At 32.4% G+C, this 12,555-nt stretch overlaps 1 protein-coding gene across 3 annotated transcripts in view; it reads left to right on the top strand.

Moving 5' to 3' along the window:
- CEP290 (centrosomal protein 290) overlaps positions 1-12,555 on the top strand; it is a 47,959-nt gene that overhangs the window by 14,491 nt on the left and 20,913 nt on the right. For all 3 annotated transcript variants that reach the window (XM_072351977.1, XM_072351961.1, XM_072351970.1), the window contains 12 exons: positions 418-560; positions 1,065-1,229; positions 2,126-2,275; positions 2,630-2,745; positions 3,194-3,296; positions 4,306-4,536; positions 5,074-5,247; positions 6,697-6,808; positions 7,886-8,091; positions 9,982-10,133; positions 10,896-11,007; positions 11,689-12,144. In XM_072351977.1, the coding sequence (XP_072208078.1) occupies positions 418-560; positions 1,065-1,229; positions 2,126-2,275; positions 2,630-2,745; positions 3,194-3,296; positions 4,306-4,536; positions 5,074-5,247; positions 6,697-6,808; positions 7,886-8,091; positions 9,982-10,133; positions 10,896-11,007; positions 11,689-12,144 (2,120 nt within the window). The remainder of the gene's footprint in view (positions 1-417; positions 561-1,064; positions 1,230-2,125; positions 2,276-2,629; positions 2,746-3,193; positions 3,297-4,305; positions 4,537-5,073; positions 5,248-6,696; positions 6,809-7,885; positions 8,092-9,981; positions 10,134-10,895; positions 11,008-11,688; positions 12,145-12,555) is intronic.

The raw sequence follows: 12,555 nt of genomic DNA, 5'->3' as shown, positions 1-12,555 counted from the left end.
GTGGTAGGAAAACTGTGATTTGTAAGTCCTTATTACACCCAAAGAATTTAAACGTTCTATTTTTACCACTGTATACCAGGAATTCCAGCAATCCCTTTATTTGCCATTGTTGCGCACAAGTATTTCCAAGATGACTATGTTTCTGGATCTGTGAGAATTGATCAGACAGGCTACTAAAGAACTTTAAAATGTTTTGGGAAACATGGAATACTGAGATGTTCATTAAAGTCAGATGTCTTCCCATCAAGGATTTCTCTATTGTTTTGTTGATATTTCCCCAGCAAAAATCTTCTGAGTTTTTTTTGTCTGTCTGTAATATGAATGATATATATAAAATCAAGAGTTATTATGATGAAATGTTCTAGTAAGTAAATCATGTTATAGTGCTTTTAGACACATTAACAATATTTATTGCAGTAAAAGAATTATCAGAAGAGAATAAACAACTTGAACAAGGAATGAAAGAAATACTGCAAGCTGTGAAGGAAACACAGAAGGATGCTGCAGTAAAGGGAGGAGAAACAGCCTTAATAATCCCTAGTTTGGATCGTTTAGTTAGTGTAAGCTTACTCTCTTACTATTTGTCCTTACGTGATTTTTGGGCTATTATTTTTGTCTTCGATTATTGTATAATTAAGTAGTAGCTGGTATATACCTTCTTACAAGTAAAAGTGGGATTACATAATGTGATTCATCTGTAGAAATAAACAGATAAAAAAAGAAGTGTTGGAAAAAATAAAAAATAAAAATTGATCACATAGTATGAAACTGACTTGGATAAATTTACTGTCCCAGACATAAAGCTTAATGTAAAAATTAATTTGCATGTGTTACATCTGTGCAGGATCTACAGGAAATGTCGAAGAAACATTATTTAAAAATTATACTGAAAAATTAGTGTTTTTATAGGAAAATATGATCACTTATATTATACATATATTTGGTATATGGTACATATATTATCAGCAAAAAGATGAGCAGATTTTAAAAAGTTAAAATGTCTGTTTTTCTAATCTTTTCTCTACTTTTTCTCTGTTGTGTGAATTAAATGTTTACTATTCTAGGCAATTGAATCAAAGAACACAGAGGGAATCTTTGATGCTAGTGTGCACTTGAAAGCTCAGGTTGATCAGCTTACAGGACGAAATGAAGAATTAAGACAGGAACTGAAACAGACTCAGAAGGAGTCAACAAATTACTCTAATCAGCTGGCAAAAGCAAATGAAAAGGTATACAATTTATATTAAATAGTTTATTTTGTACTTGATAATTTGTGATACTGTGATAATTTAGAACGAAAGCACACAATGTGTAAGTTGCTGAAATTAGGTAATGTAAGCAGTGTAATTAAACAAATCTTTATTTATTGAATTTATGAATACAAAACATTTTAAGTTCAAATGTTATTATTCTTAATCTTATTTTGGCCTTGGAATACCAGGTGATGTTGAAACACAAAGAGTGGCTGGCTATCTTTTCGGAAGTTCCATACCAAAAAATACTTACAGATTTCTTTCTTAAAAAAGCGAAAACTGATTAAGTGTTCTAAACATGGTGAATAATTCCCTAAAATGATTCTTCTGTATCATTTTTTTGCATACTAGATTCTTCTGAATTCCAGGCCAGGAGTCAGGAAAAGAATTAGACTATATCTTAGAAGAAGATAAATATAACTTTGCCCTTGATGATACCTTCAGAAATACAAAAAGATTTCCCTGCAACTAATATTCTAGAATAATGTTTTGTGTACTGTTAGACTAAAGAACTGGAGAAAATTTAAGAAGTGAAAGAGCAAAGATTTGTTTAGAATGAACCATCGGATAGCCACGGCAGTAATTCCATCCTAAACTTTGTCTTTTAAAAAGTTAAAATCTGCCCTGATTTTTGGGGTCATTGATCCATTTAGGTCAAGATACTGTGCATTTAATAATTTATGGAATCACATTACTTTTAAAAGTTTGCTTTCTGTGAATGCTTTAAAATGTAAATGGAACTGAATTAGACAGGTAATCACAACTGACTCAAAAATATTGGAAAGCCAATATGTTCTCCATCAATTGGATGTTTTTTAATTGAATAAAAAGAGTTGTTGTGGTTATTTTGTTGTTTTCTTTCTTTTCTTTAGATTGCACAACTGAATAATGAAATTTGCATATTACGTCAATCTGAATGTGCCAATATTATCTTCAAAACAGTGAATCTTCCAGAAGGGATGGTTCCTTCAAGTGTTAACATAATTAATTCTTTGAATGAATATTTAATACTACTTATACAGGTAACGTATTTACCTCTTGATATTGAGAATATTTCTAACGTATTGCTAATTCTCCCAAAATCTACTAGCATGTCATGCCATAGGAGAGCCCTCCAAGATTGTTTTGAAGTTTGATATCTGGAAGTTCTTTGGAAAATTCTGTTTTTCTGTTGTTGTTTATTTTTTAAGCTGTAAATGTTTTGCTTTGCTGTAATACCAAAAGATGTTTGGATTTCTTGTGTTTAAAATCTGTGTTTTTATCTAAAAATCTACTTTCTTGTTCAGCTGGATCTTCTGTAATTCTGACTAGTGCTTTAATGTTTAAAGTCTGTAATAATGACTTCGATTTTTCTTTATTTGGGAAATAATCATTAGGAACTGGAAAATAAAGAACAGCTACTTAAACAATTAGAAGATGCAGTAGAGGACTATAAACGAAAATTTGCGGTAATTCGTCATCAACAAGGCTTACTTTATAAAGAATATCAAAGGTATTTTTCTTCTCTATATTTTTCAGTTCAAATATCTACATTTAATAATTCTGAATCAAGATTTACAGCTACACTGTAGTGATTTTTTGTTACGAAATGAATGCTATGGGGGTCCTTGCTATGGACTTGCAAGGGCATTGGATATCTGAGTTAATATTACAGCCATTTCCTTCCTTTTCTTTTTTTTTTTTTTAATTTGGACCTCTAATACTGATCTTGGATATAAGGAGTCTAAGTGTAATTTTGCCTATTTCCTGAGAGAAATCATTAATCTAGCTGCTAGTTTTCAGTTATCCACCTATAATTTATAATACCTTTAAAAAATTACATTATTGCTTTAAAAAAATAATAATCTTGATTTGCAGTATTTCAGAGTTGGCTTAGTTACAGTTTGAAAATCACCAAGTGCTTCATGATTCTAAATGAATGTATTTAATTACTCTTTTAGAGAAAAGGAAAACTGGCAGAAAGAATCAGAAGAAATGAAAGAGGAAAAGAAAAAGCTGGAGGAGCAAAAAGAACAAGATGCTACAAAAATAAAGGAATATTTTGTAAGTACTTCGGTTTCCACGTTAAAAGAATATTAATAAGTAGAAGCTAATAAGGAGTGATTATAAAACCGTACTGTAATTTATTAGTATAGGGAAATGTTGCACAGAGAAAATCTGCTCAATTAAAATCTAATCAGAAGAGAAATTTATTTATTTTTGAAGTGTAATTAACTGTCAGGGAACTGTGCACTCAGTATCAAGAATACAGAAAGTAAACCATACTATTATTGTTAAGACACCTACAGCATGTTACTCTAGGCCTAAAAAGCAGAAGGCATGCTTCTTGTTAAGGAATTACATTTCTGAATTTCTTTGGGCTTCCAGGAGTCTGGGTTTTTTTCTAGCCACAAGATTACTCTTCTTCATTAGGGTCAGAGAAATCTGGGATTTTTACACCTCCAGTTCCTTTTCTCTGCTTTCATGGCTGATGTGTACAACAGCAAAGCTAAAACTCATGTGTCTTCTGTGGCCTGAGTCACTGTGGATTCTTTCCACAACCCTCCAGTATATATATATGTGTGTACAAACGTGTGCACACACATGTATACCTATGAGAACACAGAGATCATGTGGTTACTTTACAAATCTCAGTTATCAAAATATGGGTCTCAAAGCAGGTCATTATTAGTGTTTGTTAGGTACCATGCTAATTTTATTTAGTCTAGAAGATGATTCAAATACATTTTGTTATGATTAGAAACATATGTAAGGCTTGCAAAAGAATGAAAATTGATGAATATGTAGAGAATTATTTTAATTAAAAGTTTGGAAACTGTTCTTCAGAAATTACTGACTTAGGAGATTTAAAATTTTTCTTTCCTTGTGTGTTTATGCATGTATTTAGACTGTGTGTATATTTTACCACAAAAATAAATTATTTCAGATGAATGGAATTACGAAAATTAGCTTAGAAAATATATTTTGACAAGGGAAACATGTTAGCATCAATGGATTTGAACTCTACCACATTTCTGTACAAGATTCTTGTTTAAAATAGTATTTTTTACAGAATTTACTCAATGCACTTGAGCTGGATCCTGATGAAACTAAAAAATGGCTTGCAGAAAATAATAGAAAAATAACTGTGTTACGCGTTAATGAAAGGTCATTAACAAGGCAGTGTACCACTTTGCTTGAGATGGAACGACGTCTTAGAAAAGAAAATGAGAAATTGAAGAATGAAATTACACATATGGAGACTGCAGTTGAAGGGAAGATTGGACATTTACGACGATTCAAGGTATAGTTCATAGCAGTAATAGTAAACATTTTTATTTTTACAATTTGATAGTAAATATACCTTTTAAAAAAACTTGAGCAGTGCTAGTTTTTTGAATGCTTTATGTGAGTGCTTGCTCAGTGCTCTTTTATCAAAGCATTCTTTGTATTTAAAGAAGTGTCATAATATGAAATCTGCTTTCTTCTGCCAAAATAGTTTTAACAAGTTCTTTTTATTGAAAGTTTCATATGAAATCATATCATGCTTTTTGTCCCTTCAGGTTGATAGAGCCTGCATTAACTCATTTTTATAAAATATGTATTTTCAAGTGTATTAGGATGTAAAGGTAGCTAATGATAGAATGATGTAGACTGTTCAACACCAGCAGAAATTTGTCAGTGTTTGTTGCAAACAGTGCATAAAGGTGTATATTAATGTAGTAAGTTAAAACTGTATCTTATTCCAACATTATAATAACTATTATTTTTCTCTCTTTTTTTTTTTTTTTTTCCAATATAGTTAAACGTTGTTAACCCATTGTATTGATTATTTTCATAGGAAATGGCTAGCTTTAAGATTGCAGCTCTGCAAAAAGTGTTGGATGGTAGCGTCCCATTGTCTGAACTAGAACTGGCTAATAAGCAGTATAATGCATTAACTGCTAAATACAGGGATATGTTACAAAAAGATAATTTGCTCGTCCAGCGGATAACAAAAATGGAACATATGGAGGTAATGTCTGTGTTGCCTTTGAGCCTTTGGTTCGAACTTTCCTGTTTGGTTACTAGAAAGATGGAACTTGTCTTTTATAGCGTTGGTAGTCCTAACAACTAAAACTACAAATTAAAACATTTATATTGTTAGTATGAGATATTGGAGCAAGTCTAATTGTTGCTATCAAATTTTAATTTGCTTACCTGCTAATTTGTTAGTGTAGTAAGAAACATGAAAAGTCCTGGCTTTCATTCCATGCTTAAGAGCTTTTTGTTTAATTTGTTGTTGGTATTGTGGTGGGGTTGTTGTTCTGGTTTGGTTTGGTTTGGTTTGGTTTGGTTTGGTTTTGGTTTGTTGTTGTTGTTGTTGTTTGTTTGTTTGTGGCTTGTTTGAGTTTTAAGTTAAGCTGAGGATGTTTCTTCTGGGGTGCTTTGATTACCAAATCCAGGCTGGCAAACACCATGTCTGTTACAATTTTCAGTGTTAGAGATCATAAGGAAAGTAGAACGAGTGCACCCTTTTCTCCCAAAGAAAGTACTTTACCTCATTCTTGAGTTACAAGAATGTAACTCTTCCAAAGGGTGTGAAATGAAGAAATAAGTCACCAAAGGTTGTTTGTGATGTGTTTGCAGCATGAAATAGGCGCTGAAAATAGGCACGTATTTCTGAAAAAGAGAGCTTATTCATAGAGAACTGTGAAACTAGTTTCAAAGCTGAGTTTCTACCTTCTGCCCTGCATTTGTGTCAGATGTAATGTTCTATGAAAGTATGAATAGTTAGAATTAATTATCTTGTCTTCTGGGTGTTTGTGGTTGGTAAGTATATGTGATGGGTAAACTAAATGAACAATTAAATTTGTCTTTAAATTTGTAGTTTTGTATGAAAATTTTTAGTATATATTTCAGGAATTTGACAGTTAAATATTCATTTATCAACAGCAACCTAAAACTGTGTTTAGACAATTAAAATTGAAATTAATAAGAAGAATTTCATTTGTTCCATTGGTTAATGTGGAAATGTATATTTTTGTGTGGAGGAGAGATGTATGGCATCCTGTTCGATACCTGAAAGATCTAAAAGAAGCCTAATGATAAATCTCAAATGTATTTAGGTGTAAGATGAAATATGCTCTAGAAGTACTCAGACCATCTGGAATTAGATGGAGAAATCTAGGAACCAAAGTCACTGTGATGATAAATATTCATGGCAGTAGTAGTTTGACAGTAAGATTTAACAGAAAAAAACTTATGAGGCAACTTAAGCTATTCTGTTCCAAAAAATAAATTTATTGTATTTCCTTAAAATGTGTTAAGATTTTAGATAATTTTAGATAACAAATTATCTAAAATTATTAATTTTAGATAACAAATTATTATTTAGATAAAAAATTATCTAAGATTTTAGATAACATCAAGTCTGCTAGAGTTTAATAATTTGCTGTTATGTTGCAAATTTTCTGTCATGTAGCATGAAAATGAATCCTTAAAAGGGCAGATAAATGTCTTGAATAAGGAACTGGAAATCACCAAGGAGAAACTTCATACTATAGAACAGGCTTGGGAACAAATGACTAAACTGGGTAAGTATGGAGGTTGAATTGCAACATTAAAAAGAAATGGTACTTTCTGTGTAAAAGTTGCATTTTACAGTATTTTAAAATTCAGGTATCTGTTTTAAGGAAAAAGTCAAAATTATTTTGTACCTTCAATTAATAGTCTTATTTTTTTCAAATAATTTCTGTGCCTTTTTTTTTTTTTTCTTCTTTTGGTTGGTTTCATTTTACTTACCTATTCTACCAAAACCAAGATTGTTTTTTTTTTTTTTTTTTTTTTTTTTTTTGTCCTCTGGAAACTATTCTGCATTGACTTTTGGGTCCAGGGCTCAAAAGCCAGAACTTTCAAGGTTCCATCTGCTGATTTTATTTTTTATTTTCTTCTAACTCAATTGTTAGTCAAAGTATTTCGTTGGTAGTCAGAAAAATGATCTCTTTTTCCTGGATTCACATTCCAAAACAAAATGTTTTTTATCCAGTATCTGGGACTTCCTTGTTTACATTTTACATTCATTCTCATTATTTGAGAACTCATCCAGTTATTTTTCTTTTAAAGATTTTTGTTTAAATTTCTTGAAGATTTTCCAGCTGAAAGAAGACAAAGTAAGCACTGAAAATAGTTATTAGTTTCTCTAACCATGGTTGCAGATACACCCATTTAAGATGGATAATAACATTTTATCCTGATCAGATATTTTTAAGATGTAATAGGGTAATACTTTTTAAATAGTTGTGCCTCCAGCTTAAGAAGCAATATAGAATCATAGAATGGATTGGGTTGGAAGGGACCTCAAGGATCATCAAATTCCATCCCTCCTACCACAGTCAGGGTTGCCAACTGCTAGATAATTATGAGACCGTGCTGCCCAGGGCCCCATCCAACCAGGCCTTAACCACTCCCAGGGATGGGACATCCACAGACTCTCTGGGCAGTGTGTTCCAGCACCTTATCACTCACTCAGTAAGTCATTTCCCCAGCATCTGATCTGATGTACATTTAGGTAAAGTTTATATAACAAGGATAAAGAAAGACTCCTTCAAGGTTTAATCATTTTCATAATTAAATCAGCCTATGTATTCTGTAATGTAAATATTTTTATATAGGAGATGACAATGCCATAGACAAGGCAACAAAAGCAATAACCAACAGTGAGATTTCATCAATTTCTAAGAAAATTGCCATGTTGGAAATTAAGGAACTAAATGAAAGACAGAGAGCAGAACATTCTCAAAGTATGTATGAACATATAAGGAATACTTTAAAGCAAGTAGAAGAACGCAATTTTGAATTGGAAACAAAGTTTGCTGAGGTAAGTGTGTTCAGAATTAACAACACGATTTAACACATATTAGAAACGTATTTTTTAATTTTTTGAAAAGTATTTGTCAGTTATGTGTCACTATGACTGACAAATTTATTATGCAAAATATAGATACCTTTTATGAGTTGCAAATTTGCATGACTGGACATGCAAATAAATAAATACTGACTTTATTTCAAATAACATTTGTTCTCCATAAAACACATGATGAGCAACTTGACATAGTTTTCTAGTTCATCAGCAGATTCTCAGGAAGGAGCCTGTTCTTCACCCGTTTCTTATGTCTAATTCATACAATCTCTTCCCTGCTTTTTTCCCCCTAATTATAAATGATTGTAAGTGACTGTCATGATTCTTTTGCAGGCTGTGTTCTTATGTCACATACCAAGAATTTTCTGTAATACAGGAATAGAAGGCATGTGCTGTTGAAACTGATGATCTTTGTAATTACTCTTTGTATCAGTTTAAATCTTGGTGGACTTCTTTGTCCCCAGTATTTGTATTTGAAATTTGTTTTATAAATTCATTATTTAATAGGAGAGTTTATTCAGTTTTTTAAATTCTAATTTTTCTGATATTCTTAGAGCCTCTTATGACAGAATAATTTCTTGTATTTCATTAATAGCTCAGGCATTATTTTGGGTAGTTAATGAAAATTGTGCAATCACTTTGAGAACAGGAAATCTTCACATTCTAAACTCATAAATCTATTTCAGTGTAACTTTGTTTTCTTACCCTTTTCATAGTTCCCATAAGAACCTCTGAGTGGTTTGATATTTTTTCAGAGTACTGCCTCAAATATATGAAATCCAGACAATAAGATACACCAAACAGTTTTGTTTGTTTAGGAAATTAACTATTTTCTTAATTATAGAATCACCAAGGATGGAAGAGGTCTCCATGATCACCTAGTCCAACTGTCCACCTACCACCAGTATTTTCCTAGTAAACCATGTTCCTCAGTACAACATCTAAACATTTCTTGAATGCTTCCAGGGATGGTGATTCAGCTACCTCCCTGGGCAGCCTGTTCCAGTGCTTGACCACTCTTTCAGAGAGAAATTTTTTGTAATATCCAACTTGAACCTCCCCTGGTGCAACTTGAGGCCATGCCCTCTTGTCTTATTGCTAGTTATGCTGGAGAAGAGGCGGATCGCCACCATGCCACAACTTCCTTTCAGGTAGCTGTAGAGAGTGATAAGGTCTCCGTTGAGCCTCCTCTTTTCCAGACAGAACAGCCGCAGTTCCATCAGCCACTCTTTTTAAGACTTGTGCTTATTATTTTGTTAATGAGTTGTATCAAATTCATCTATCACAGCTTTATTTGGTAAATTAATTCCTAAGGCTCTGTGTGTCCCATAATGCTTTTCATGTATCCCATCTTTTCCTAATGCTCTTTGATGTGATGCACTATTTACTCGATATGTAACAATCAGGTTGCTTGATAAAGGTGTTTTTAAAAAAGAACAGAACAAATATGGTGTTAGGAATCTGGACAGTGTTGTCAGTGTTTTTGTTATGGACCCCAATATGCTGGGCAGGATATTAAATATGTAAGTAAAGGAGTTCATTTCCTAAAGAGTTTAGAGTTTTACTATTTTTTTCTTTTTTAGTTTAAAAGCAAGATCTTTCCTGCAATGGCTTTCTGAAAATTAACTAATTAAAATAGAGTTTAATTTAGAAATCTGTTCCACGTTGATCTGTATGTCTCTTCCTAAATGCATGCAATGCTGTCAATAAAAATATGTTTAAGTGGGGAGGAAATAAACTACTTTTCAAATATGGCTGAACAGTGTTTTGTAGCACTTTGTCTTCTTTGCAGGTTTGGGATCAGTTGTGTGCTTATAATATCATTCTCTTTTCTGGTCCTTTTTTAAGCTCACCAAAATCAATCTTGAGGCTCAGAAAGTGGAACAGGATTTAAGAGATGAACTGTCAAATAGTGTAAGTAAGGCAGTGAACGATGCAGACAGACGACAAATCATGGACCTAGAGAAGCGTGAGATGGAGCTCAAGATTGAAGTATCAAAGTAAGTGATGACGTAACAAATTCATAATGAAGTATTTGGAAGTTTGCAAAAAATAAAAATAAAATGTCTGTGCTGGCTCAAATAGTAGCATGTAGCACTTTTTGGTGTTCGATTTTTTCTGACATTTATGTACAACAAATTTAGAGTGGAAATTAAGCATTTAATTCAGTTTTTTGTTTCATTGTGATTTGGGCAAGGAATTAAATGCTGGCCTGGACAGATAATCATAAGCATGTCCTAAAATATTCATTGCCATCCTTTTTGAACAAATTAAGTTTTTTTCTGTATCTATGCCACAACCATCCACAACAAATAACATAATCCTGCTATACTCCTAAATCAGCAAAGTCTATGGATGTGTGCAGTGATTTTGGTGCTGAAAATGGGGCATTAGATCTGGGAAAGCAGAGAACGGAATAGAGAATGAATCCTGTTCTGCATTTATGTCTTGAACTGGGAGAGAGATAGAGAAGGAGAAGAGGTACTTACTTCAAGGAAAAAACATGACTTTGTTTTCCTTGAGAAGTGGTATCAGACTTACAAGAAAAATCCACCATAAAAGGTGAGAAGCAATAGAAAATACTTTTTCTATCAAGACTGCTGAGCAGTAGAGTGCTAAAAAGGAAAAAAAAAACCAAACTCTTCAAATTTTTGTTATGAGGGGACAAAATAAGCATCTTTTCTTATCATGTTCTGTGTAGAAAAACTTAATAAGTTATTAGGTGGTTTGAAGCAACACAATGCTCTTCTTTTTCCTGTAAGGTTGAGAGAACTGTCTGACATTGCAAAAATGCAAGTTGACGCTCTAGAGGCACGCCAGCAATTCAGAGAGAAGGAAGTGGAATCTCTTAGAACACAAGTTTTAGACTATCAGGTACAGTAATATTAACATTTATTAGCACTCCAATTTGATTTATTTTTTTTTTCTCAGGGCGGGGAAGAAATGAAATAATTTTACAGTAAATGAGGAACCTGTGAAAGTATTTCAGAAGGATCTTACCAAACCTTTCATAATTATGTATATCTTTCTTTTCCATTTCTAGTTGTACAGCGGTAGAAAAAAAAAAGATCCTGAGCTCATTTTTATGTTATTTAGATATATTCCTATATAATTAATAAGGGTCAGTGGTTTTTTTTATGGTTTTATTTTTATGAGACAGGCTTTGACTTGTGAAGCTTGAAGATAAAGCTCACTATCTTGTTCTATTGCTAGCTAAATCAATTTCCTGGGATTGTCTTCATCTTCTAGAATGGTTTCAATCCCTGGATGTAACACTTCTGCCAGCTTTTATGTTATTATATTCAGTATGCTTGGGTTTGCTTTTCTTCCCTATTTCCTGGTATTTTGGAAAGATTTTAAGATTGGTATCTGAAAAAGTTTATTTCAAACATATGGCTGTATTAATAAGATTGGAAAAATAAAAAGTTCTTTTTAAAGGCTCGTATTTGTGGAATAAAAAGCATGCAATGTATAAAACAGAAAAGTTAATAGCTGCATTAATATACTGCATTAACATACGTGAAAAATAATTTTGCTGTATAATTTTGTTCTTAGGCACAGTCTGATGAAAAAGCACTTATTGCAAAACTGCATCAGCATATCATAGCTCTCCAAGACAGTGAATCTGATGCTGTAGGCAAGTTGGAGACTCTAAAATTAAAACTAAAGAAGGTGGAAATCCACAATCTACATTTAGAGCAGAAACTTGATGATAAAGAGCATGCCTTATATTTTGCACGACTGGAAGGAAGGAATAGAGCAAAACATCTACAACAGACAGTTCAGTCTTTGCGGAGACAGTTTAGTGGGGCTCTACCTTTAGCACAACAAGAAAAATTCTCTAGGACAATGATTCAGCTACAGAGTGACAAACTGAAAATCCTAGAAGAAGTTCAGCGTGCCCAGCAGGACCGTCGAAATGCAGAAAGCAGAGCACTGGAGGTGGAGTTGAAGCTGAAAAGTTTAGAAGAATTATTAACTTCATTGAAGGATACAAGAGGAGCTCAAAAGGTTTGCTTTCTTACAACTTTGAATAGCAATCTGGATCTAGTTTAGCATTTATGCTAAATTTCATTTGCAGTGTACTTCCTGAACCTCTATTTAATGTAGAGCTTTAAGATCTCAAAATGTACTCTGTCAGAGTAAGACAGCTGTCATTATTAGTTTTCCTGTTTTAAAGAAGTAGCCACATGATTAGATGTTTGCTGTATAAAAGTCAGTGCAGTCAGTTACTAATTTTCTTTTTCTAATTAAGTGGCATAGGAAATAGGGTCTTACTGTGAATTAAATTGCATTAAATTTATTAAAGTATTAATTAAATTAAATTACACACTAAATTAAATTAAATACAGAGTAATATTCTGAAGTTCTGTTGAATGAGCTTGTATTGAAATCTTACTACAAATTCCTGTCTTCTAAATA

This window comes from Excalfactoria chinensis, chromosome 1, assembly GCF_039878825.1.
Source record: "Excalfactoria chinensis isolate bCotChi1 chromosome 1, bCotChi1.hap2, whole genome shotgun sequence".
NCBI classification, from domain to species: Eukaryota; Metazoa; Chordata; class Aves; order Galliformes; family Phasianidae; genus Excalfactoria; species Excalfactoria chinensis.
This window is presented reverse-complemented; position numbering and strand designations above follow the sequence as displayed.